Consider the following 27,462-nt stretch of genomic DNA (forward strand, 5'->3'; position numbering starts at 1 on the left):
GCCGTCTGAAAAAGCACCTTCAGCGGGACGAGTCACTGAAGTCGCTGGCCGCGCCGCCTTCCTTGCCTTCCTGATGCGCTATCCGGCGCTCATATCCTTTCACTCTCTATTGTTGTGTGCTGCCACGACACACATCCTAAAAGAGTAGCGTCTTTTTTAAGATGCCTTCCTGCGGCTCGTGCAGAGCCACACTCAGCGACGGGGACCGCCACGTTATCTGCATTTCCTGCCTGGGTGTGGAGCATGCAGTTCTCGCGCTCGCTGACGGCGGCTGCCCTCATTGCGAGCTATTGCCCATGGCGACTCTGAGGACTCGCCTGGTATTTTTCACCGAAACTGCTCCCCAGCCCGCCGTGGTGTCGCGCCGTAAAAAGCGCCGTGCCTAGCAGGTCCCGGAACCTTCTCCCAGCCGCCAAAGCTCGCCGGTTCGCCCGCCTGCTTCACCGGCTTCGTCAGCTTCTCTTCCTGATGGACAGCGGCCACTGTCTGCCTCCGCGTCTGTCGATATCGCTGACGAGGAAGCCCTGCCGGGAGAAGATGATTCCTGCTCTATCCTGGCGTCAGGCAGTGAGGATTGGGCGAGCTCTGAGGATCTCGCGCCCCCTGCCCGCACTTCGTCAGGCAAGAGAGCGTCCATCGAGACGGAGCTCATGCGAGTACTCGCACAGGCCGCGGCGAGCCTCGGCCTCGAGTGGTCTTCGCCCGAGCAGCCCGCTCACAACCGGCTGGATGGCTTTTTTCTGCCCGGGGAGCGCCTGCATCCAGACCAGCGCCTTTTCTTCCTGAGCTACATGAAGAAGTCGCTAAGTCCTGGAACGCCCCCTATTCAGCTAGAGTGCGTCCATCTGTTTCTCTGGCATTCTCTGCAGTTGACGATGCCAAGAACAGGGGATACCATTCGCTGCCGCCGGTCGAAGAGTCAATAGCGGCCCACTTATGCCCGGCCTCTGCTGGACGGCGCGCTAAGCTGGCCCTACCCTCGAAAGCTTGCCGCACTACGTCAAGCCTGCTCCGCCGCGCTTTCTCCGCCGCCGGGCAAGCTGCGTCAGCGCTGCACACCATGGCCACGTTGCAGATCTTCCAGGCCGATCTCCTCCGGAAGCTGGATGAGAAAGGACCTGACGCGATCTGCGTGCCGGACTTGAGAAGCGCTACGGACCTCGCTCTTCGTGCGACCAAGTCTGTGCGACCAAATGCTGGCAGTAGACAACGCGCTGACGCGTTTTTGTCCCCAAATAAAATGACGCCACGTCCTGGTCCGCTCGGACAACATGTCTGTGGTGTCCTACATAAATCGCCAGGGCGGCCTCAGGTCCCGGGTAACCTGCACAGGCTAGCAGAACGCCTCCTGGTATGGGCTCAGCGCAACCTGCGCTCGCTGAGAGCAGCGCACGTGCCAGGGATCCTAAACATAGGACCAGACAGACTGTCCAGGAACAACGTTCCGGCAGGCGAATGGTCTCTGCACCCACAGACAGTCCAACTGCTGTGGAAGAAATTCGGCAGAGCGGAAGTAGACCTGTTCGCGTCTCAAGGAAACGCTCACTGTCCGGAATTCTTCTCCAAGAGCAGGGACGCGCTGGCTCATGTATGGCCCCGCCGCCCGCTCTATGCTTTTCCCCTCGTCTCTCTCCTGCCTCAGGTGATAGAGCGGATCAGGGAAGAAGGATGCTCAGTACTGCTCGTAGCACCGTTCTGGAAAAACCAACCTTGGTTCCCAGTTATGATGCAGCTAGCGAGCACTGCCCCGTGGCCAGTGCCAGTGAGGAGAGATCTCCCTTCCACGCTCAAAGTTTATGTGGCGGCTATAGCAGCGTTCTCGAGAACAACGCTTGGTCAGTCAATAGGAAGGAACGATTTAGTCATCCGCTTCCTTAGAGGGGCTAAGAGACTGAATCCTCCCAGACCTCCCTCAGTTCCCGTATGGGACCTTTCTACGGTGCTGGAAGCTATGAAAGGTGGCCCATTCAAGCCTTTACAGACGATTGATCTGAAACACCTGTCTTTCAAGACTGTGTTTCTGCTGGCTCTCGCTTCAGTGAAGCGCATACGGGACCTACACGCGCTCTCAGTGAGTGCGATGTGCATGGAGTTTGGGCCTAATGACTCAAGAGTTATACTCAAACCTAAGCACGGTTATGTTCCAAAATCCCTCAACACACCATTTAGGGCGCAGGTCATTTCCCTGTCAGCCCTACCGGTCCCTGATGAGGAAAGAGACGCGAGCCTCCTTTGCCCAGTCAGGGCATTACAAGCTTATGTGTCTCGCTCGTCTGTTTTCAGACAGACAGAGCAGCTCTTTGTTTCGTTCAGCGGGCGCTCTAAGGGACTAGCCGTGTCGAAACAGAGCCTATCCAGATGGATAGTTGATGCTATTGCGCTAGCATACGCCTCTAAGGGCATGCAATGCCCGTTGGGTGTCAGAGCGCACTCCACGAGAAGCATGGCTTCATCGTGGGCCTGGTCGAGTGGGATTGCCTTGCAAGACATATGTATGGCGGCAGGCTGGGCCTCCCCGTCTACATTTATAAGGTTTTATAACCTAGAGGTTCCCGCCCTGCAGGCCAGGCTGCTGTCGGTCTAGATAACCAGTACTGTCTGTCCTGATGCTATCAGCTCAGAATGCTGCGTCTACTGAGCACAGCTCAATGATCGACAGTGTAAAACAACAGCACAAAGATGTGTTTTTGGGCAAACTGTATAAAACCCACATTTCCCCATCAGTTCAGGCCGTGCCCCGCCCTGTCTGTATGATGTAATTCGCGTCTAAGCGACGCTGATATATGAGGAAGAGTGCGGCTTCGCCCCTCCCTCTTCCCGGACTCCCTTTGAGTTCCCTGGGTGATTGTGCACTGTATGAACCCCGGGCTTCCGCCCTTGGGTCTTTGGTGTCAGATCCCAGCACGCACGGCGTCTTGCATTGGGTCCCCTAGCGTAAGATATCTTACGCAGTACGAGAGACCTCTCGTAAGAGAACGTATTCGGTTACTACTAACGTAACCTTGGTTCTCTCTAGTAGAGGGAACGAGTACTGCGTATCTTGCCGTGCATGCACACGCTCTGGTTGCTTCGATGATGAAAAACCAGATAATAGCTGCCTGCGAGCGGTATTTATAGGCCTAGGCCACGCCCGTTTCGACGGGACGTGACGCAGCGGGCGTGAAGCACCCTCATTGGGTCTGACGTCACGCCAGGCCTCGCTCGATAGGCTTGCTGCAGTTGCCGCAGAGCAGCCAATAGGCGCGCGAGCTGCCTCGCCTATGTCTGTATGCTGCCGCAACGCGTTTTGCATTATTGAAAAATTAAGGATAATTTTTGGCTTCAATATCTCGCGGAAAAAGGATTTTCCCCTAGCGTAAGATATCTTACGCAGTACGAGAGACCTCTACTAGAGAGAACCGAGGTTACGTTAGTAACCGAGTATGTTCTCTACATTAGACACACACATAATTCAAAACCAACAGCTCTTGTGTTTCATTTACAAAACACTGCCATTTAAATGCCACAATCATTTCCCATTCCTCCACCCAATGACCATGTGTGAAAACACTTGTTGGTTGTAAAATTGATCACTTATAGAAATCAAAACTCAATGTTTTCAGAAAGATTTTTTTTTTACACTCTTCATTTCTGTTTATAGTGTAAATACCTAATTTGATCACTTAGAAATCAAAACTCAATGTTTTGAGAAAAACAAATCACCCTTGCATTTGTTTTTGAATGCACAAGTCAAGTAGCCTAGATGCCTACTTCTATTTCTATAGCACTTTATACAATACAGATTGTTTCAAAGCAGCTTCACAATAGTAACACATTCAAATTCTGCTGTAAAACAGCTCTAATAAGCCAAAAGTGTCATTATTCAGCTCAAGTTACTTCAGTAGGCTATATTTATTCAGTTCAGTTCAATATAAAGTTTATCAATTGTGTAGTCCTAGTGTATTTGTGCACATAGGCCTACATGTACGTGTGACAAACTCCTGTACACTCCACTGCACACTGAACAAGCAATGCCACAATATAGTAGTGTTTTACATTTATTTACACCTGTGTAGTTTGGCATGTATGTGACTAATCATTTGATGGTTTGTGTGCAGTTACTGTACAAAAACACAATTTTTAAAAGAGTTAAAATAGTTTTGAATGAAGTGTTTGCTTTTGCAAGAGATGTGTGACGTTTGGGATCTTGTGTGCGTTATTGTGTGTAGAGAGAAATGAAGCCAAAGTTTCAGAAAAGTGTGTGTAAGCAATAAAACACTGTAACACACACCGCCGCAGTTCCATCTGCTGTTTAGCCTCGGTACTGCACGACATTTCCCGGTAAGAGGAGGATTAACCACCGCACTGAACTCCATCCTCTGGCAAGAGATGTGACTCAGCATTCATAAGCTCAAAATATAATAACTGACCACAAATTAAGTAGTAAGCTTACTTAAAACTATTTCTCATATGAAGCGTTATATTTAAATAGCTTTTTGTCTTTTACATCATGGATAGCTTCCGCGGTTTGTTTGATAAACTCGACAGGAATAAAGACGGTTTTATATCTCGCGAGGAGCTGCATAGTGAAATGCGGAGGATAGGTGTGGAACCAGTGTGTGAAAAGGTTCAAGTAAGATTTTCTACTGATATCAGTTGCAGAGATCATGTCAAGTAATCATTATTTTATGCAGCCTATCTGGAGATACAATCATTTTCTGTGTGAACAAATAACAGCCTACAATTCTTTCGTTCAGGCAATCTTGTCAAATTATGACCAAAACGAGGATGGACGTCTAAGCTATCAGGAATTTCTTATTTACATAATGGACAGAGAGAAGAAATGGAAAATAGATTTCCATGCCCTTGACAGAAATAAATGTGGTAAGTTGTCTGTGACAAATAGCCTATCATTCTTATTTTTTTAACTGAAACAGCTAGCAGTACTGTTATAGAACTGGCATTTGTGCAGTGGTGTAGGCTTACAATGTTCTCTCAACTACAAAACAAAGCAGGCTACCAAAACAATGTAAAAAATATAATTTTAATCATATTATTTTTATATAGCCTATTACAATATACATTTAAATGATATTCTATTTTTGTATTTTGTACATGATGTAACATGATCTGTATTGTCTTAGAACTGCACATTTCAATTAGGATATTACTTTGATAGTCACCTCTGGTAACATGAATCTTACAGTTTTATATATATAGCCAGGGCCTGAAATTAACACCCGACCACACGCCAAATGCGGGTGAATTCTGCAATTGGCGGGTAACACTGTCAATCTACCTGCCACATTGGCAGGCAGCCAATGAGAATCGACCCTTCGCGGGGAGTTTGATTGACAAGCGATCTGGCCAATCATAATCCGCCGAATCCGCCTTTTTTTTGTCCGACAAAGCAGTCAGGAGAGTTCAACGTTGGAGGATTTGAACTTGAAAAAACGGAGTGTAAGTTACTGAGTATAGCCTACTGACATCTTTCCGCAGTTAAAACTACATTCCTTCTTATGTTCATTCATGTTTATTTGATGCTATAAATTATCTAGAAGGAAGAGATGATCGGTTCACGAGCAGCTTTACCTTGAGGCACCACAGCGATCTGTCAGACACATTACAGAGCCACAAAACGGTATTGTCTAAATTTCTTTTAAAATGACCAAATTTTAACGTTGCGACTTTGTTTAATATCAAAAGTAACCTGGACTGTCTTGTCTACCAGCGTGTTGTCAGTGTCCTCTCTGCTGCGCGATGTGTTTTTCATTGCGTGAGATCATGGTTTGGCGTGAGCGCGCGCGGTGTAGCTTGTCGGACATAGCAACAGTAACTAAAGGGGCGAAGGTTTTTTTTTTGTGTGTGTGTGTTTTTTTGCAACTGTTCTTTGACATTCAAACGAAGTTGTATGTTTCGTTGGATTTAAGCTAAAAATGTGGCGGCACATTACTGGAGTAAAGAAAGCATCTGTGAAAGCAGCGCAGTTTGAGTGTTTCGGAACGTATATGATCGGAGAGAATATGCGTCTTCTCTGACTACGTTTGAATGTGTGAGATCATATGAGATAATGCAACGCTGACATAGGCTACAGTACAATGACAGTTGCACAGATGTTGTGTCCAAATGTCCGGTAGCCTTCCCGGTAACTTTACCAGTAATAACAATATTAATTTAGTTCTGCTTAACGGTTCCTGAACGCTGTAACTAACAGCTGCCCAGCCATCAACACAGCCGCGTGTGATTTGTTTAGCAGCTACATACGAGCTGCACTAGGTCTAGGCCTATATCTGTATTCTAAGAGTTATTATTACTTGTATGGATCTCGTTAATAACTTGACAGCACTTAAATGTGTATTCTTACAAGTTAAAGAACAAATGTTTGTGCAATTCCTTTTTTTAACCTTTTATGAGGCAAAAAAAACCCCCAAAAAACTGGCTGGTAAAAAGTCACTGTGGCGGGTGGATTTTTAAATTCACCTGCCACAGTGGCTGGTGGTCAAAAAAGTTAACTTCAGACCCTGTATATAGCTATATATAAAATCGCTATTGGACACATTTCTCAATACTTAACTTTTTCAAATCTCTTCACACAGTTCCCCTAACCAACTTTTATACTGGCAAAACAGTTAATTTCACATTCATAATGCACTAAATTTATCAAAACACTTAATTCAGGTCTCTAATCAAGTCATTCTTCCATAACACTCGCAAAGGTTTTCCCCCCATGTCACTCATAAAACAAACCTAAAAAAACACGAACAACAGGAGCATTATACAATGTTTTCTTTTGTAAAAGATATCTTGGCCAAACAGTTAATCTAACCTCCAAAACTCACTTCATATGTCTCAAAATAAGCTTGTTCCACCATAACACCAGCAAAAAAAAAAAAAAAAAAAAAGTTTGCTGCTTGTTTATATTGCTTAATAAAAATGAGCTAAAGCAACACAATTGCTGTACATTTTGTCCTAACTTAATTTGATTGTGTTTAATCCACTTAAATATATGTACAATTGACGTTTACTTAATCCATTTGTTTTGGGATAACATGATTGATTGTCATTGCATTACAGTAAGTTTAACAGTTTTGAAAAGAGTATATAAACATGTGCAAAAGTTTTGGTGGTATTTGTGTTTAAGTGAGAAAATAATTAATGTAAATTGAAAGTAAGTGAATGCATTTTGTGCCAAAGCAATGATAAATGATCCACAGTTTAGCTCACAGACTGTGTAAAGAGTTTTGAAAAAGTGACCTAAGTAGGCTATTGAGAAATGTGCCCTAGCGATTGTAAAAAACTGTAATAAGAAACATGCATTTCTGTAAAGCTGATTTGAAAAAGATAATATGTATTGTGAAAAGCACTATACAAATAAATATGAATTGAAAATTCTTTCCTCTGATTAGGGGCAATTGACCTGGAGGATATCATGACTCTGTTTAAGGAATTAGGTTTGGTCATATCAAAACCCAATGCAAAAAGAATCATTCAAATGTAAGAGACATGATGCTGCTGCCTTCACATTTGCAATGTTTTATTTCTATTCCATTGGTAACAATGCCATAGAAAATAAATGTCACATCAAGATCACTCCATGCTTTTGTAGTATGGGATCAGATACCTTGTCATCTACAGATTTATGTAAATCTTAAATAGACCTTGTGTTCTGATACAGATCATATTAAATGCATGAAATCAATGAAATGCTTAGGAATTTGTATTGATTGGATTATTATTATTTACATTAAACTCTGATTGTCATTAGGATGGATGAAGACAACTCTATGACAGTAGACTGGGATGAATTCCTCCAGCACGTCATCATCAACCCAGCAGAAAACATTGGAGAGTTAGTATCTTCCTGGAAACATAATTTGGTAAAAAATTTCAGCTTTTAAATACTTCTTTCTAAAATACCTTCAAACTTTAAAATAATAATTGACCCAAAAGGGAAATTATCTCATTATTTACTCACCCTAGTGCTAAAGATGTGTTTGACTTTATTTCTTCTGCAGAACACTTCCATTTCATCTGTGTAGATCCATCCAGGAATAAAAACAAATCCTAAAAACATATATACTGTATGAGACATTTGAGACATTGATTATGCCATTGGAGCCATATGAATTACTTTTATACTTTATGTGCTTTTTGGAGTATCAAACTTTTGGTCACCATTCACTTGCATTGTGCGGACCTTGAGAGCTAAGATATTATTCTAAAAATATTTGTGTTCCGCAGAGAAAATCATACTTTACATAAAGACTATGACATGAGTAAATGAGGGGAAAATGTCATTTTAACGAAACAATTCCTTCAAGATCTTGCACATATACTGTACGTATAATCTGAACTGTTCATCATCATCAAAAGGATGTTGTCTTTTTAGGTGTTTGATGTAGGAGAGAGTCGCTCTTTGTCTATTGAGTTAACCCGGGACGAGACTGACCTGTCAATCTGGGGGAACTTTATACTGGCCGCAGGCTTGGCAGATGCAGTGTCCAGAACTGTGACAGCACCAATTGACCTGTTAAAGACACGACTTCAGGTATTTTTTGTTAGTCAAAAATTAAGTGTGTTTTTGTCCACACTGGCTGTTAAATTCACTTAAATGTATTCAATTAAATCCAAAGAAATTAAAGTATGAGCGCTGTTGTTGTTGTATACGACTAAAGATACAACCTTTAGAACCCTCCTTGGAGGGGGCGGGCATCCCGAGGCCACTACGTTTCCGGGTGGACTTTGAGATATGTGCTTGCCAGAGACCGCTGCGCCCTGAAGCACACGAGGTGGCAGGGTTGGCAGAACGGTCCCCTGAGGACACCGAAGGGAGACGGGCACCGGATAATGAGGTGTTGACCGCTCCACTTCGGGGGGCACTGCCCTCACTGGCTTGAGCCCTCGGGCATTAGGACCTCTTCCCCGCAGCCTTCTTGGAGATAATGACGGTCCTCAGATCTGTCTTACCCCTCGAAGACTGCGGCTGAGAGCGCCCTCCCTGTCCCCAACCTTTCTGTGGGGGAGCACAGGAGGCTACGCTCTGCTTCTGGGTGGCACGGTGTGAGGAGCTGGCTTTAGAAGTTTGGGGCTGCTCCCGCTCAGCAGCCCCAGAGACATGAGAGCGACTGGGGAGGAGCTTCTGGAAACTGGCCGCCTGCTTGGCTGCCTCCTGGAACCTCTCGTGTCGCAGAAGAGGCCAGAAGGTGACAGGGGCGCATCCACAAGATCATTTTTGTCCTTCTTTTTAATATTGCTTAGGTTGAGCCACAGATGCCTCTCAGTAGCCACCAGGGCTGCCATAGAGCGGGCAATGGATTTAGCCATCTCCTTAGCAGATACAGAGATAAATCTGTGGCTCGACCTAGTTCGCAAACTACGTCAGGACCAATTCCCCCGTCCTCATGTTTCCTAACAACTCAGCTTGGTAGGCCTGCAGCCGTGACATGGTGTGAAGGCATGCTGCAGCCTGACCAGTGGCTGTTACCCACTAGCGAAGATGTGGTTCTGACTGGCTTAGAGGGGTAATGCCGGGGCCTTTAGGGAAGATGCCGCCTCGGGGGAGAGATAGCTCGCGAACGTCTCTTCCACTTTTGGCATCTACCCATAACCTTGCTCTTTATAATTCGATGTAGAGGAATAGTTAGATGTTTGTGCATTCTGTACGAAACCGGTGTGGAGATCGGGGAAGAATGGTAGGCCCCGACGTTGAGGTTGTGACCGTGATGGCAGGAAGCGTTCGTCCAGCTTGCTTTTGGAATGAACGTCCTGCTTATCTGCTGGCCAGTCAATACTCTGTCTTTCAACTGCTTTTGTTACAACCTCAACCAGCTCCTCAAACTCCTCTAAGACTGAGGTGGCGAGTTCTCAGTATCTCTTGCATCGACACTTACAACATCTAGTTCCTCAGAACTAGATAATTGCAGTGTCAGTGCCTCAATTGGGGCGGAGGGAACCGCAGCGCGTGCTTCCAAACCCTGAGAGAAGGCACTGGACTTATCAGGTGAAGGCAGAGATAAGGCTGGGCCCGTCTCTAAGCACACTGATAGATCCATTTGCAAACCCCCTGACTGTGATCGCCGCTGTGCCTCGGTTTTGTGCTTTCAGCCCTCCTCCTTCCCCAGCACCACCTGCCTTTCCTTGCAGCAGCTCGTATCCTATTCCCTGTATTCATGTACATGTTTCGGCAGTAGCCTTCACTCATGCATCAGCAGCACCGTAGCAGATCTAGTCTGCCAAGACAAAGCTATGTATATTACATTCTTATCATTAATTTTCTGTTGAGTTCTATTCTGAGAGTTGTCACTGTTAAAATAAAACTGGATTGCTGGGCCAGCAAACAGAACCAACAAAGGGATACCCTCACGGGTGAGGGCAATAAATGCTGCTGCTTTATCCATTTTCATTTGTTTCTTGGTCCGGTCTTCTGTCATAGTTGGTTTCAGCAAGGAAGAGAAGTTGATGCAGGATCTATATGCAGCAGTCACTTTATTTAACAATAAACCAAAACAAATAACACACAGGAGCACAAGAGAATACTGGAACGCCGGAGAAACATAAACAACTAAAAATAAACGAGAACAAAAAAAGAACAACTCAAACTGAGGAATAAATATATACACAGAGTAACTAAAGAGCTGGTGGCTCAAAAAAAGGAAGAACAGGAAACATTGATCGAAAAATTAAGGTTACATTTACACAACAATAACGTACTAAAACCGTTTTTAAAAATCTTTGCATACAGACGATAAGTTGTCAAACCGATCATGTTCACACGGATCTGACTAAAAAACGACTAAAATGCTGTATTCTGCTGCCAGGCCAGTAGTTGGCGATGTCAGTTTGTAAAGAAACACTATGTGCCTATAAACAGAGCACGTAATACACATGCGCATGACGTCATCGTTTTCACAAATTCGTGGTTTTGTAGTTTACACAGAAACAATAACGGTATCATTTTAAAAGATTTGCACTTTGAAGCCCGTTTTCACTAGCCTGGGAAAACCCAGACAACTTCTGGCAAATTCAAATTTGCTCGAGAAGTAGTCTGGCAAAGAGCTCATTCAAGCCCATTTCCATGGCCTAGAAATCGCGGCACCAATCAGAAACGTTGAGGCGGGCTTTACACAATGACGATCGCTCTGATTGGTTTTAGGTCTATCCAATTGCGCCCAGAGGCATTTGAGCGATGTCCGTTCAACTTTTAAATGCATTATTATATTCAAATTGCAAACACATGAGGACAGTCTCCATGAAAGACCCACTGGCAGATGAACGTGCTACTACATTTCTCTCCGAAACGGTAGGAAATTAAATTAGATTTAATAGAGGATTTTAACTGTGACCCGATGATTGACAGGGCAGTTTAAGTGACAGGATGCACGCGACAGATCCGTCCGATAAAGATGACGAAGTTGTATGTCCCAAAGCTTGCCTACTTTTTTGCCACACATTCAAAAGTAAATACCTTTTCTTCACAAAAAGAGTACATACTTTTATGGCGTAGTGTAACTTAGGCGAATTGGGACGCAGCTTTACACGATGACGATCGCTCTTGACGAGGCATTTGAGCGACGTCCGTTGCTGGTGACGCCCCTTTGGAAATGATTTGTCTATGGAGCTTTGCCAGACCATAACTCAGTTACTACTGAGAATGGTCTGGTTTTAACCTGGCTACTTTACACTTTAACTTTACACAGTGTCGATGTTGCAAAATTGGTCACTTATTAAATAGTCGATTAAGCCATTAAGCAGCTCTACAGAAGACAGTAGTGTCGTCATCCAGCTCAATTCAGTTCAAGATTTGGTTCTCATCCAAAAGTGTCAGTGCAGTCAAAGTGATAATGCAGTATATTACACTGAATATTAGTATTTCAGTTAAATTAGGAGTATATACCATATGTTTTATTTGTAAAACTGAGTGTGTGAGATCTAACAGAATAGCCTAACACATTGCAATATACTGGATAGGTTTTTGGATCCAAAGCTGTGTCTCTGGGACTCCGAGAGCTGCAGACTGGAGGTTTTAGATCCTTGTGGCAAGGAAATGCTGTGAATGTTCTTAAAGGAACACCACAATCAACGCTTCAGTGCTTCATCTATGCCCAGGTGAGCACACAAACATGCACAAGCATTCACTCACATGTGCACAGATGTTCAAACATTCTTTGTCACTCTCCCAACAGATGAGGATGTCCACTCTGGGCGAGAGGGAAAGTCTGTCGGTCCATCAGAGGTTTGGACTGGGCTGTGTGTCAGGGGCTGTGGCACATGCTGTGTTCTACCCCTTAGAGGTATCACAGTGACACAACAGGTTGGAGCTCCTTACTGTTAGGTGTTGTCTGTCAAATATGTAGTTTTTCAGAGAACAATACACCTTGCGTACAGTAATTTAAATTTTCTTTCTCCCTTTTTTACTTTCCGGCAAAGACAGGCAAAGCTTTTTTTAGTGCTAATACAACAACATGAAGAGCAAAAGATGCGTATAACTGATTTTTTATCTTTGTATTGTATCATTTTCATGCTCCCAAAAAGTATAATGGCAAATGTAATTTTGTCACACGAACTTGTTGCCTTATATAATGGCTAAATGCATAAATAAATGGCTAAGTTTCTGCCTCAGATTAAACAAATAAAATGATAATAATTGTTGTGATTGTGGCGAGGGACCCAGGGTTATTATAGCTAACTAAAACTAAAACCATTAAAAAAAAATCCTACTTGAAATAAAATTAACCTTAAAGGTATAGCAAAGGATTTTCTTTTTCCGGGTGGATCATCAAGACTATTGGTCCTCCTAAGTGTCAATCATTCTGGTGATATGTTTACGTAAGGCCGTCGTACGTGCTCGTGCACACGATTCACATGATGGCGTGCGCTCAAAATACAGGTTGGGCTTCCCACTGATGCCTCAGTCGTGAAGTTTCTACTTGACAGGTAAAGTTTGGCACGCTATTTGGAGAAATCCATTTAAAATCACTGCTAGTAAAAGTTAATGTAAGCTATGATTAGCTCGTGCATGCTCTCTCCTGCACACGTTTAATAGGCGTTCCCTCTCGGGAGCAGGTAGAGTGTTGCACGTGCATTTTTTCAAAAAGTGGAGAGGGCGGTTCTTTTCTAAAATTTGGGAAAATCCTCCGCTATACCTTTAACTAAAATGAAATGAAATCATAAAGAACTTTAATTTTATTTCAGCTAGGTTCTCATTTTCATTTAGTTTATCTTGATGTATTAAAACAACTAAAACCAAAGCTAAAATAAAAATTAATAAAACATATAAGATAATAATAGATTAAAGATTAAATAATAAAAATGGCAAAAAAAAAAACAAAAAAAAAAACTTTAACCAGCAACATTATTTAAGACTTAAGACATAAGACTTAACTAAAATTAAAATTCAGTTTATTTCAAAATAAATAAACCAATAGTCTCAATGATACTAAAATAACACTGATTGTGACATAAAGATTAAAATGTAATTTGAGGTATAAAAATGGTAACACTTTACAATAAGGTTTCATTTGTTAACATTAGTTAATGTATTAACTAACACGAACTAAACAAGTTTATAAAAACACATCTGTTCATTGTTTATTCATGTTACTTCACAGTGCATTAACTAATGTTAACAAATGCAACTTTTGATTTGAATAATGCATTAGTAAATGTTGAAATCAACATTAACTAAGATTAATGCTGTAGATCTATTGTTCATTCTTAGTTCATGTTAACTAATGTAGTTAACTAAGGACACCTTATTGTAAAGTGTTACTGCTATAATTACAATAAATAAAGTTGCTGTTGCAATAAATAAAGCCACAATTGCAAAATATTAAGTTACAATATGCCATTTCAACTCACAATTATTAGAAATGTGAGGTAAAGTGACATTGTGAGATATACAGTCACAATTATGAAAAAAAAGTGTAACTATGAGAAATAGTCACAATAGTAAGTCGCAACTGTGAATTACAAGAAATAAAGTTGCAATTGTGAGAATTCATACATACAGTACAATTACTTTCCATATTAGTCATTTTTCATCAACAATGCAAACTAAGTTGTAGTTAACATTCAGAACTTATTAGAGTAACCCCAGTTATTAACATTTTTTTTTTTCTAACGGCAGGTGCTGAAAGTGAGACTCAATCTCCAGCCTGCCGGCACCTACAACGGAGTACTGGGATGTGCCAAGCTGATTTACCAGAACGAGTCTGTGGCAGCTTTCTACCGAGGGTTCAAACCCAGCATACTCTGCATGATACCTTATGCTGGAGTGGAATGTGCAGTGCATCAGGTATTCGAGAAGAGAGGAGGTATCTGAGTATTCAATCAACAAGAGACAAACTACAACACTGCTTTTGCTTTCAGGCAGTGTGGCATGGGCAAGCTGCAACTTTTATTTTCTTCTCACTAAAGTCATCAGTCATTAACATGAAACCTTTCTCCTCTTGCAGTCAATTATGAGCTGGGCAAGACAGGATCCAGAGCAAGTCAGTGACTCCAAGCTGTTCCTCTTCAGTTTTGCTGCATTTGCATCGGGACAGGCCACCAGTTACCCACTTGCTGTCATTAGAACACAACAGCAAGCTCAAGGTGAACGTTAATAAGAATTACTTTCATCAACGTTTTCCTTTATCAATAAAAATGCATTCCAAGGCTTTTGCCTTTTAATAATTCTGTGCTGTACAATCTGGAAAATCTGTATCATGCTCATCTTCTGTCTGCATTAACACAGCATCAGAATCCTAGCTAACAGGAAATGTCCTCAGAACTTTGACTAACGTTCTGCTAAGGTCTCTTTCAAAGTTATGAACAAACATTAATAGAATGTTCGTTAAAAGTTATCTATTCTATGCTCTATTGTTCTCAAAACATTAGTACAAAAAAACGTTATTTATACCTTTCTCATGGAACTTTTTTCTGAAATTAAGTTGGACATTATTTGACATATATTTGTCTAACATTTTTTATATGTTACTGCTGGTTTCAAAAGTAATGTTCCCATAATGTTGAAGAATGATAAAAAAGGAATGTTCCATTAAAGGCCCACTGAAGTGCCGTGAAACACGCAGCATTATTCAATGTGTTGATGTCATTTCCACTGAAACAGGAAGACAGGGCGGGACATATCGAACAGCCCCTCCCCCTTTTTCAATAGCCAATAGCGTTCATTTGCCCCAACGTAAAGCATATTTACACTGTCTGAATCATTCCCTATCACCTATATAGTGCACTATATGCTATTCACCATGTAGAAATTAAAATAGTAATTTTGTGTGAACAAGTGACAGATTTAGCGGCAGCTTCAGCGTCTATTTATAGTGTACGGGGCGGGACACTTTAGATTCTAGAGAGCATTTGATTGGACAGTAAATCTGATGAGAAGCTGAGGTGCAGAGTGATATCATCAAAATCATTGATCCAAGTTTTGAACGCTTATATCTTTGTCATTTTTTTGGAGCACAAATAGCTTATAGATTACCTTAAGGCTACCATATTCATACTAAAAGCCAATTTTGATTTCATGGGAACTTTAACATTCATAACTATGAAAAAAAAAAAAGTTTTTAAAGCATTTAAACAAACTAAACTGACTAAATTAAACATTCAGAAATAACATTTTCATAACTTAAATTGGGACATTAGCTAAATGTTCTTATGCAGGATACGTTCATCTCAGACTGTGAATGTATCAGTATTTGTCTTGTGAATCTCTTTAGCATTTACTAAATATATCTGTAATTTGATCACTGTGTTGTTGTCTTTTCTCTCACAATCTCAGCTTTCTGTTCGACCTCACAGAAGACTGCGGATGCTCTTCAAGGACTCGTCGGAATCTATGAGAAAAATGGAGTCCGAGGTTTTTATAATGGAATGGGTGCTAGCTTTGTGAGAGCTGTTCCTTGTGCTTTGCTGAATTACACCCTGACCTCAAAATTTGAGACATTGCTTTCTTCATTGTCCTAATGTAGAATAATGGATTTGAGTCAATGTTGTTGTTTTTTTTTATTGTTTTTTATTTATTTGAATTAATTCAGATCATGTACATTTTTGTGTTACCTAATGTTATGGTGATAACATATGACTATGGTATTGAGTATATTGTGTCAGTTTTTGATATCTGAGCCTTTTAACAAGTACACAAGCACCATATCAGTATTTTGTTCATCCTTGTTGTCATTTGGCTTAATATTTCAAAGTCTGCAACCTTATGTTTTTATGTCATGAAATGTTAATCATGTTACCAACCTTCCTGACATCAAAAATCATTATTTGCTTGGTGCTATATGATGTACTTAATTATTATGACACAGGTGGTAAAGTGAAAAAGTGTTTTTTTCTTTATAATATTCTGTTATTTTTGCTTGTGGTCTAAGCCCTGACGTCACTAAAGTCTTGAGACTCCTCTGTGGAATATGTGCAAATATTAATTTTGCTGTGTGTAAGCTTAACTTGTTGCATTTAGGCTACTGTGCATAAGTTTAAATTGTTGCTTTTCCTTTTAAACTAATTATGTATAAAGAAAATTTGAACTTGCACGAGAAGGGAAATATTCACAGTGTTACAACTGTAATAAAAATCTACAATTGGCAGTATTTAAACATCCCCCAAAAAACGACAATTTTCCATTTTTTTCACAAAGAACCAAACTATACAGTTAATTAACTGAAACGAAAGAGCGATGGTTGATGATGGAAGTGGAGTGAGTCTCAATGAGTTTCAATGAGCAAAAATAAATAAATAAATAAAACAAGAATAAGGAGTCGGACTAGAGAAATCCAAACTTGTAATATAATCACATACTTCTGAAGAATTTTAGAAACATTAAATTTGAATTATTTGGACAAAAAAATTTGTCTTTATAGATCAGATATAGGGGAGTCTGGGGCTAGGCTATAGGCTACATCTCAGTATGGTTTTGAGACAAAAGTCCAATTACATAAATTCTGGTTATCTTTTTTTGGATGTTTGGTACCTTGCCTTAATTTATAGTTTTTTTATTTATTTATTTGTGTGTGTGTGTGACTTCTGTCCTCAAATTAAAATCAACACAATAAACACAATAATAAAACCAGTACATTCAGACAAGAGTCAACTACGAGTTTAACTGTGTTAATAACAGTGTTCATAAATTTAAAGGGATAGTTCATCCAAAAATGAAAATTCTGTCATTAATTACTCACCCTCTGCAAGACTTTCGTTCATCGTCAGATTAAATTCGCTCAATTCATATGGATTAGTTTTAATATCTCTTTAAGAACTTTCTGAAGTGACAAAGTGGTAGTTGCGTAGCTGTCATTGGAAGGACAGAAAGCTCTCACATTTCATTAAAAAGATCTTAATTTGTGTTCCGAAGATGAACGAAATTTTTGCTTTTGGAACGACTGATGTAAATTATGACAGAATTTAATTTTTTTGCGTGAACTATCCCTTTAAGGTTGGGGCAAGTTGCATATGTTTTATTGTAATATTATACAAAAGTAGGTCTAAATTAAAAATCACTTTTACATTACTTTCCAAAATCCTTTAAAATGTCGTAATTTTCTCACTTTCAAGAAGATGTTAGGCTATATATAAAGCCTTGTCTACCTCCTGTAACAAAAAGACTAGTCTACTAAAACTTTGAATGTACCGGTATGCTCACTTTTTGATGTTTTTTTAGGCTATAATCTTTATTTAATATTATTATTTTATGTTTTGTGGGGAGGATTGTATATATATATATATATATATATATATATATATATATATATATATATATATATATATATATATATATGTATGTATATATATGTATATATATTCCTCATTTATTTCTCATTTATTCCTCATTTACACTTTATTTATGTATTTATTATTATGTATTCTGTAAGTAAATGTTTAGCCTAATAATCATAAAATTGTGTGTAAAAGACGGAATAACAGCTGTTCGCCTATTCCTTACGACGCCACGAGAGGACACCGTACACATTCATCAGCGAAACGAAGCAAACTGTTCTGGTTACGTGGCCATAGTGACGTCGTCGACAGAGTTGACGTTTCACAAACATGGCGTCGCAGCAGAATGAAGTGGATGAGCTGTTCGATGTTAAAAATGCCTTTTACATCGGCAGTTATCAACACTGCATTAACGAAGCCCAAAAAGTAAAGGTGAGTGCTCTGAAAATATTCTCCTTGGCACGAAAGCATTTCTTACTGAAACGCTTAACGTTATAGATTCTAGAGTAACGTTGTGTCTGTTAGCCTTCGGCTAATTCATTATAGTTTCTCTATATTTAAACAAGACTGTAATTAACAAATGACAACCAACCACGTGTAAATGTCTTATATTTCTTTTAGACATCAGGGCCAGAAAAGGATGCAGAGAAGAACATTTTCCTGTACAGAGCATATATTGCTCAGGTAAGTTCTGTTTAGCGTCAGTCTGTTGTGGTGCTATGTTGGTTTGATGTTGATGAGAATAAACTAACCGAAGTCGAACACCAACCCATGTTAAAAATAAGATTGATTTGCATTTATATTTCGATATGTGTATGTATCTGTGTGTGTGTGTGTATATTCACATATACTTATGTTTTTGATTTAGTGCTGATTATTTTGAGTTGTAATTAAATGATGATTTGTGTTGTCTTCTCAGAGGAAGTATGGTGTGGTTCTGGATGAAATAAAGCCCAGCGCCTCTGAAGAGATGCAGGCTGTTAGGATGTTTGCCGAGTACCTGTCCGATGTAGGCAAGAGGTTTGTGCAGTACAACTGTGACATTTTTATTTATTTTTTAAAGCTATAACACAAAACCTAGATACATACAGGTTTGCCATTTGGTCTATCAATCAAAGGTATAGGCTAGTTCACCCAAAAATGAAAATTCTATCATTAATTTTCTCACACAATTGTTGTTCCAAATGCGTAAGCCATTTGTTCATCTTCGGAACACAAATGAAGATCATTTTAATAATATCTTGAGAGCTTTCTGTCCCATTGACAGCCTATGCAACTACTACTTTCAAGCCTCAGAAAGGTAGTTAAGACATTATTAAAGTAATCCATGTGGTTTAACCTCAATTTTATTAAGTGCTTTGTTTGCGAGAAAAAAACCCCGCCACTTTATTTACTTACCATGTAAATAAATGGTAAGTAAATAAAGTGGTGGTTGTGTTGATGCGAGAGCAGATGTTGGCGTGAACGCGTGTTGGAGATTGATATTTTTAAAATTAAGTGTTAAATAGTTTTTGTTTTTTGTTTTTTTGCGTAAACTACGCACTTGCATCGCTTGATAAAATTGAGGTTAAAACACTGGAGTCCCATCGATTATTTTAATGTCTTTTCTACCCTCTTGAAAGTGAAAAATAACAAAAATCTCTCAGGTTTCATTGAATAAAAAGATCTTCATATATGTTCCAAAGACGAACAAAAGACTTGCGTGTTTAGAACGGGTGTGTAATTAACAGAATATAAATTTTTGGGTGAACTATCCCTATAAATGAGTAGACATGAAGTGAACTATACCATACAATGCTTTTCTTAGGGATGCAATAGTGGCTGAACTGGACAAAAAGATGGCTAAGAGTGTTGATGTTTCCAACACCACCTTCCTGCTGATGGCGGCCTCCATCTATCTGCATGAGATGAACACAGATGCTGCGTTACGTACCCTGCACCAGGGAGAGAGTCTGGAGTGGTGAGGCCGGAGTTTTCATTAATAGTTTATGAGTGGGATTACAAATGTATAAGTTGCTCACTGTCTATTTGTATTTCTCTTATAGCATGGCCATGACTGTCCAGGTACTTCTGAAGTTGGACAGAGTTGATATGGCAAGGTATTGTTTGTTTATTCATTCATTTATTTTAGGTTTATGTGTGTGTGTGCGTGAATGCTTAGCTGTTTGCATGTTTTATTAAAAATACCTTTTAACCTGCTAAATATTATTTGACAATATATTATGTAGCCTAACTTCTGACTTTAAACCACAAATATGTAAGATTTTTGGATTTAGAAATGTCCAAAAATCACTAGAACAATGTTATATATTTTGTTGACTTGTATACTTACAGTATACCAAATGTTTCCAGCAATGTATTTATCATATAAATATACTATTTTAACCAGTGTAACATCCCGTATCATTACGTCGCCTGTCAATGATGTCATATCCGGTTTTACTTCCGTAGAAACCATGGAAGATGATTTAATGTATTGTGTATTATTAGACAGGTGAGCAACTGTTTGGATAACTTTATGGACAGAAAACAAATCATCTTTAAATAGCTCAACACTTTTAGTCTTATTGCCATTTAGCAGCACATCAGCTTTTGTTAATATGATACCGATCAGCCACTGATCAAACGCATGTATAATGTTATAACATAATGTTCAACACACTCAAACATATTTTTAGTATGATTGTTTTGACCAAGTTTTATTCGTCAAATAAAGTGACCTGTACGAGTTGTAATTCAGCGAAACTTTAATACATTAGCTCATCAATGAACAGGATTTTGCATTCCATCGACTGTGGAGGTGAAGACGACAACTCCCATGATTCCACGCTCATACATCAAGCTATGCCTTTGTTATTGTTTCGAATAAGCGACCTCTAGCGGTGAAAACTTGCATACTGTGCCTTTAATGCCTTTAAATATGTTCTTTTCATGGATATGTTGTGTTCACAGAAAGGAGCTAAAGAAGATGCAAGACCAAGATGAAGATGCTACTTTGACTCAGCTTGCTACAGCCTGGGTCAACCTTGCCATGGCGAGTATACAAGTCAATGTGAAATTCAAATAATTGACTTTCTTAATGGGCATTCCTTTGTGTATGTCATCCTAAAGAATTTTTTTTTTATTTCCTCTGAAATAACTGCAGGCTATTGGGTAAAGTTAACTAATTGCCAAATTGATATTTTTGCATTATTTTAGCTGATTTTATCTATCTAATTTCTAAAATTATGATTTTCTTTATTTTTCCCACCAGATGATCTTGCATGCATTGGATTTTTAATAAATTTGCTATATTTTTGTGTAAACATAAATTAATATTTTGTGTAGACAAATGCTGCATAATTTAGAGGTGATTATGAGGTGAACATGGTCTAGTACCATACAAGATTTTGCCTCTAAATATTAAAGTAAATATTATTAAAACAAAATATTGTGCATTCATTTCATTAAAAAAATGATTACTTATTGTCTTCAATCTGTTTTGACTGCCGAGGTTCAATAGCCTTAATCATGAACAAATACATTCATGCATGCTATCCAAATACAGCCATTTACTGTACATGTTTGCATTTAGACATATGCATTGATGTAGTGAGCTGAAACATTTGAGATGATTTTGTTTTCTTTCAAATCTCTCTGCATGCCTATTGCCTATTCAGTATTTGCTGGTTTTGCTGAATGATGTTTTTTCCTAGTCGACTGGGAATTAAATGTCTTTCTCCTTCTTCTGCCAACAGGGGGGAGAGAAACTGCAGGATGCGTTCTACATCTTCCAGGAAATGTCAGACAAGTACTCGCCCACACTGCTGCTGCTGAACGGTCAGGCTGCCAGTCACATGGCTCAGAATAAGTGGGATGAGGCTGAGTCAGTACTACAGGACGCTCTGGACAAAGTAAGAGCCTGGGTTTCAGCACAGCAAATGCAAGGAAGTTTTGTCTCCCACTGCAAACAAAAGTTTAACTTTGGTCCTGAGAGTCTGCATAGCGAAAATACATTTGACAAGTATTGATGGTTAGACTTTATTTCCATGGTCTTTGTTTCCAAGTAACTTTGCAACTACATGTCAACTAAAGAGTATTAGTAGACTGTTAGGTTAGGGTAAGTAGAATATGTTGACATGTAGTTCTGAAGATACTTAGCAGATATTAAGCAGGCAGTCTACCAATACTCTAATGAGAGTCAGGGTGTGTTTACACTTGCCATGTTTGGTTCGATTAAAACGATCCCTGGTGCGATTGCTCTGTTAGTGTGGTTCATTTGAATAAGTGTGAACGCTGCCATCTCTGTCCACTTCTAAACCAACTCTGGTGCGGTTCGAATGAAATATGAACACAAACCGGACCAAAGGCATGTAAATGAACCACAATCAGGACATGATTTCACAAGATGGGACCCTAAAAAGGACAGAATGCTCAAGCAAACCTGTTTTTTCTCGTCATTGTTACTGTTGCCCATCACAGTTCGGTACAGGCATCAGAGCCGTGTCTCCTCACAGCAGATCTTCATTTGTGTGACGTAGGGATTCCTGCCGCTGTTTTGACTCTTTCACACATTTGTGCACATACAACGAGTGCATTTATCCCAGCAAACAGCATTGTTTTGGATGTCTGGTAAGTTTCGTCACAAAATAGGCAATACGTCATAAAAGCCGGTTAATTAGGTTGTGAAAGTATCCCTATGCTTTTAGGTTCTGTATCTTTAGGTTTGGTGTTAAAATGCCAAAATGAACGCTAAGCAGACCAGGACTACCTTTGGTCTGGACCAAACTAATCAAGTGAACTGAACTACAAGTATGGACACACCCTTAGTTGACATGTAGTTGCAAAATTACTTCTAGTTAGAAGAATGTCTAAAGTGGACCATCAAAATAAAGTGATACCAGATTGACTGAATTCAAGACTACTTTCATGCTGACCAAACATCCCAAACTCAGACAATACTTGAAATTCTATGGCTAATGCACACTTTTTCTGATCTGGGACAATTCTGCTTTATTTTTCCATTAGTCAAGTCACATTTATTTATATAGTGCTTCATCAATTATAAAACACATTCATTTTCAGCTGTCAAGCAGCTCTACAGAAGATAATAGTGTCAGTATTCAAGCTCAATTCAGTTCAGTGTTGATTCAATTCAGTTCAGTGTTAATGTTGCAAAGTTGCTGTCATTATTCTGCTCAAATTCAAATTGTCTTCTCATCTATCAGTGCAGTTACATCGATAATATTACTGAATATGCATTTTCTTATAAATCCCATTAGTCTCTTATGCTGACCTATACAAGGTTGTAAATTGGATGCCATGGAGGGAAAACAACCATTTCTGGTTAAAAACTACAATCACTGTTAAAGTCCCCCTGTAGTGTATCAAGTTTTTAATTTTGTTTATGTCTATGTGGTGTTTTTAATATGCTTTAGACAAACCATGGGCAAATTCATAAAGCAACACCATTGCTGAGTTTTTCTCCTTAAAACTGCAGTGAAAAAAAGTCTTAAAAATGCGGTTTGAAATCGCTGGTGTTTCTTATGTCACACCCTCACCCTTCTTACTTCACAAACTACTTTGTAACCAGTCACGTTAACGTATGGACGAGCTTTAGCATATCAATAACTATGCTATGCTATAACTATGCTCTGAAGCAGGGGAGACTCAAGTGAAGCCAGGTTATCCTGGTATATTTTTCTGTTAATATGAAAAATCATGTACATTTAGCAATATATTGGGTGAATTATGTATGTGATGTTGTTATGATGAACTATATGCCTTCCACTGATTTTCTAAGTATTTCAAAGCGTTTCTAAGGATACTGATTTATAGAAGGCAGCTGTCTGATTCAATAGCAACACATTAGCGGTTTGATAATGTAGTCAATCAAAAGGCTAATCATGGCTAATAATTACTGTTACGTGTCCAGATCAGTCAGTAGTCCAGGTTTAACTCCAGATGATCTGTCCTTTATCCTCTATAGGACAGCAGCCACCCAGAGACACTCATCAATCTCATTGTGTTGACACAGCATTTGGGCAAACCTCCTGAGGTAAGCTCCATAAATGTAAATGTTAACATGTCAAGATTTCTTTTTTTTTCTTTTTTTATTGCGGTCTTCAATGTATCTTAGTTTCATTTTACACCCTTGAGAGATCAACACAGATGTTTTTGTTTCTACACAGGTGACAAATCGATATTTGTCTCAACTGAAAGATGCACACAAATCACATCCTTTTATTAAGGATTATCTTGCTAAGGTAAGGTTATTTAGTATGTTCTGTTTTTTCTATTTTGATAAATGCATTTATCTAAGTAACTGTGAAAAATAACTACTAAGTTAAAGTAAACTCAATTGTTTTCACAGGAGAATGAATTTGACAGACTTGCCATGCAATACGCACCCAGCGCCTGAAAGAAGAATGGTTTCTATTTATGTCTCCTACGCTACAACACAATGTTATTTCTCCTCTCTTTTTTTCAATGCCTTTAAACAAACTCATTTTGACACTCTACAAACATTCCTGTATCATGGTTAAATAAAAATGTTTATCTTACATGGTGATGTTTCCTTGTTGAATATTCATGTTGTGTTAAAAAAAAAAAAGAAGAGATGTAAACGGCTTTCATAACACATCAGTTCACCCTATTGATTGCCAGTTCATAGAAAGGGTATATATATAAATATGGGGTAACATTTTGGTACTGTACAGCCGTGGCCAAAAGTATTAAAATAATTTAGTGTTTTGCAAAGTTTGTTGCTTCAGTATTTGTACATAATTTTTTCACGTTTCTGTGGTATACTGGAAAAAAATAAGCATTTTATAAATTTTAAAGGCTTTTGTTGGCAAAAATATTCAATATATATGCAAATAGTCAGAGTCAATATTTACAGTGTTGTTGACCCTTGTTCATGACCCTTGTTCATAACACATACAGTGTTGGCTTCCTTCTTCAGAATCAGATGTCAGATTCTGGAACAAATCCTGACTGATGGCAATCCATTGACTTGCTTGTCAACTCACCTTTTGAGGATTGATGACAGGCTTTCTATGGGCTTTCCCGGGAAGTTGTCTGGCCACAGATTCAACATTTTAATGTAATGATCTCAAAGCCACTTCATTATGATTCTTGGCTTGTGACATGGTGCTCCATCATGCTGGAAAATGCACGGGTCATGACCAAAGTGCTCCTGGATTGTTGGGAGGACGTTTTGATACCATTCTTTATTCCTGGGAGGGTTTTTGGGCCGAATTGTGAGAGAGCCACTCCCTTGGATGAAAGGCAACCCCACACATGGGTGGTCTCAGGATGCTTCACTGTTGGCACGACACAGGGCTCATGGTAGTGTTAACCTTTTTTTCTCCGAACAATCAATTTTCCAGATGTTCCAAACAGTCGGAAGGGGGCTTCATCATAGAAACTAACTATGTAAACAATATGCAAACCTTAACAATGTGCAAAATAAGTGTGACCTTATTTGTAGGCAGAACAGAAAGTGTTATAGGACACAATGCTGACTCAGTTTATCACATTGAGGAGGAAATTACATCTTGTCTTTTTTATTGATCTAATCGTAGTTACGGTTTTTGAAGGAAAATCTCTCGTATTACAATTTTGTCCAATGTAATCGGATTCCAAAATAGCGAGTTGCCCAAAAATAATTTCCTCTGTTTTGCTGACGTCCAAGTCTGTTTTAGACCTCATTCATCACTGATGAAACAAACAGTAGTGGTGTCATCAGTAAATTTGATGATGTGGTTGCTGAAGTGGAGACAGTCAAAGGTGAATAGTGAGAAGCTATTATTTAGAGCTGAGGCAGCAGCTCTGTGCAATGCAGGTGCCTGAAAAAAATGACCATCTTTTTAGTTTTAGGACTCAGGTTAAAAACAATGCATTTTTATAGTAGTTATTATATTTCAGTGAATGCAAATACTTCTCATTTTAGGGTTTGGATGTACAGTGGGGTCCAAACATCCAGACACGAACACAGCTTAACCCAGTAAAGAGACAAATATGAACAATCAAAACAATAAGTCAGAACTGAAGTTCAATCAATTAACAGCAGGGATTAAAACAAAGTTTCATTCTGAGCAAAAACTGTATTTTTTTAATTCTGTTCAAGTGTTCTGAGGTCTTGTTTCCAAGAGGTTGCCGGTTAACTAAATAAAGTACACCAAAAATAACAGTATAGCTGATTTTTTACTTTCTTTTCATATCTTTGCCTTTGAAGGCTGAGTTTTAAGATTCCTTGTCATACAATGGGGAGAACAAGTATTGGACGGAATCTAAAACAAAAATCCAGAAAATCACATTGTATGAAGTAATTAATTTGCATTTTATTGCATGACATAAGTATTTGATACATCAGAAAAGCAGAAATTAATATGTGGTACAGAAACCTTTTTTTGCAATTACAGAGATCATACGTTTCCTGTAGTTCTTGACCAGGTTTGCACACACTGCAGCAGGGATTTTGGCCCACTCCTCCATACAGACCTTCTCCAGATCCTTCTGGTTTCGGGGCTATCGCTGGGCAATATGGACTTTCAGCTCCCTCCAAAGATTTTCTATTAGGTTCAGGTCTGAAGACTGGCTAGGCCACTCCAGGACCTTGAGATGCTTCTTACGGAGCCACTCCTTAGTTGCCCTGGCTGTGTATTTCGGTCATTGTCATGCTGGAAGACCCAGCCACGACCCATCTTCAATGCTTTTACTGAGGGAAGGAGGTTGTTGGCCAAGATCTCGCGATACATGGCCCCATCCATCCTCCCCTCAATACGGTGCAGTCGTCCTGTCCCCTTTGCAGAAAAGCATCCCCAAAGAATGATGTTTCCACCTCCATGCTTCACGGCTGGGATGGTGTTCTTGGGGTTGTACTCATCCTTCTTCTTCCTCCAAACACGGCGAGTGGAGTTTAGACCAAAAAGCTGTATTTTTGTCTCATCAGACCACATGACCTTCTCCCATTCCTCCTCTGGATCATCCAGATGGTCATTGGCAAACTTCAGACAGGCCTGGACATGCGCTTGCTTGAGCAGGGGAACCTTGCGTGCGCTGCAGGATTTTAGTCCATGACGGCGTAGTGTGTTAATAATGGTTTTCTTTGAGACTGTGGTCCCAGCTCTCTTCAGGTCATTGACCAGGACCTGCCGTGTAGTTCTGGGCTGATCCCTCACCTTCCTCATGATCATTGATGCCCCACGAGGTGAGATCTTGCATTGTGCCCCAGACCGAGGGAGATTGACTGTCATCTTGAACTTCTTCCATTTTCTAATAATTGCGCCAACAGTTGCTGCCTTCTCACCAAGCTGCTTGCCTATTGTCCTGTAGCCCATCACAGCCTTGTGTAGGTCTACAATTTTATCCCTGATGTCCTTAACAGCTCTCTGGTCTTGGCCATTGTGGAGAGGTTGGAGTCTGTTTGATTGAGTGTGTGGACAGGTGTCTTTAATACAGGTAACGAGTTCAAACAGGTGCAGTTAATACAGGTAATGAGTGGAGAACAGGAGGGTTTCTTAAAGAAAAGCTAACAGGTCTGTGAGAGCCGGAATTCTTACTGGTTGGTAGGTGTCTGGATTTTTGTTTTAGATTCCGTCTCTCACAGTTGAAGTGTACCTATGATAAAAATTACAGACCTCTACATGCTTTGTAAGTAGGAAAACCTACAAAATCGGCAGTGTGTCAAATACTTGTTCTCCCCACTGTATATTAACATATAGAGTAATGCTTATGAAAGAAAGTCACAGAATTTCATTTGGTCTCTGGTTTTTGGACTTT

General features: G+C 39.7%; 2 protein-coding genes across 2 annotated transcripts; both read left to right on the plus strand.

Moving 5' to 3' along the window:
- The first annotated feature begins 4,451 nt into the window (after positions 1-4,451).
- Positions 4,452-16,588, plus strand: slc25a24l (solute carrier family 25 member 24, like). The gene is made up of 10 exons (XM_079876046.1): positions 4,452-4,612; positions 4,737-4,863; positions 7,386-7,473; positions 7,745-7,856; positions 8,369-8,527; positions 11,947-12,084; positions 12,162-12,269; positions 14,105-14,272; positions 14,433-14,571; positions 15,761-16,588. Exons 1-10 carry the CDS (start codon positions 4,490-4,492, stop codon positions 15,943-15,945), a joined length of 1,347 nt encoding a protein of 448 aa, XP_079732172.1. The 5' UTR covers positions 4,452-4,489; the 3' UTR covers positions 15,946-16,588.
- A 1,359-nt stretch (positions 16,589-17,947) lies between these two features.
- On the plus strand, positions 17,948-24,548 carry cope (COPI coat complex subunit epsilon). The gene is made up of 10 exons (XM_079877436.1): positions 17,948-18,129; positions 18,319-18,381; positions 18,617-18,717; positions 19,505-19,657; positions 19,743-19,796; positions 20,650-20,731; positions 21,435-21,590; positions 23,666-23,734; positions 23,868-23,942; positions 24,050-24,548. The coding sequence occupies exons 1-10, from the start codon at positions 18,028-18,030 to the stop codon at positions 24,095-24,097; spliced, it is 903 nt and encodes a 300-aa protein (XP_079733562.1). The 5' UTR covers positions 17,948-18,027; the 3' UTR covers positions 24,098-24,548.
- The last annotated feature ends 2,914 nt before the right edge of the window (positions 24,549-27,462 follow it).

This window comes from Squalius cephalus (genome assembly GCF_949319135.1).
Source record: "Squalius cephalus genome assembly, chromosome: 7".
Taxonomy (NCBI): Eukaryota; Metazoa; Chordata; class Actinopteri; order Cypriniformes; family Leuciscidae; genus Squalius; species Squalius cephalus.

Bases quoted from the DNA above. Each gene is read 5' to 3' on its own strand.
- slc25a24l (XM_079876046.1), top strand. From the start codon at position 4,490: ATGGATAGCTTCCGCGGTTTGTTTGATAAACTCGACAGGAATAAAGAC. The intron at 7,474-7,744 runs GTAAGAGACATG...GATTGTCATTAG, and splicing joins GCAAAAAGAATCATTCAAAT to GATGGATGAAGACAACTCTA. The intron at 8,528-11,946 runs GTATTTTTTGTT...TATACTGGATAG, and splicing joins TGTTAAAGACACGACTTCAG to GTTTTTGGATCCAAAGCTGT.
- cope (XM_079877436.1), top strand. From the start codon at position 18,028: ATGGCGTCGCAGCAGAATGAAGTGGATGAGCTGTTCGATGTTAAAAAT. The intron at 18,382-18,616 runs GTAAGTTCTGTT...TTGTCTTCTCAG, and splicing joins ACAGAGCATATATTGCTCAG to AGGAAGTATGGTGTGGTTCT. The intron at 19,658-19,742 runs GTGAGGCCGGAG...TTTCTCTTATAG, and splicing joins CAGGGAGAGAGTCTGGAGTG to CATGGCCATGACTGTCCAGG.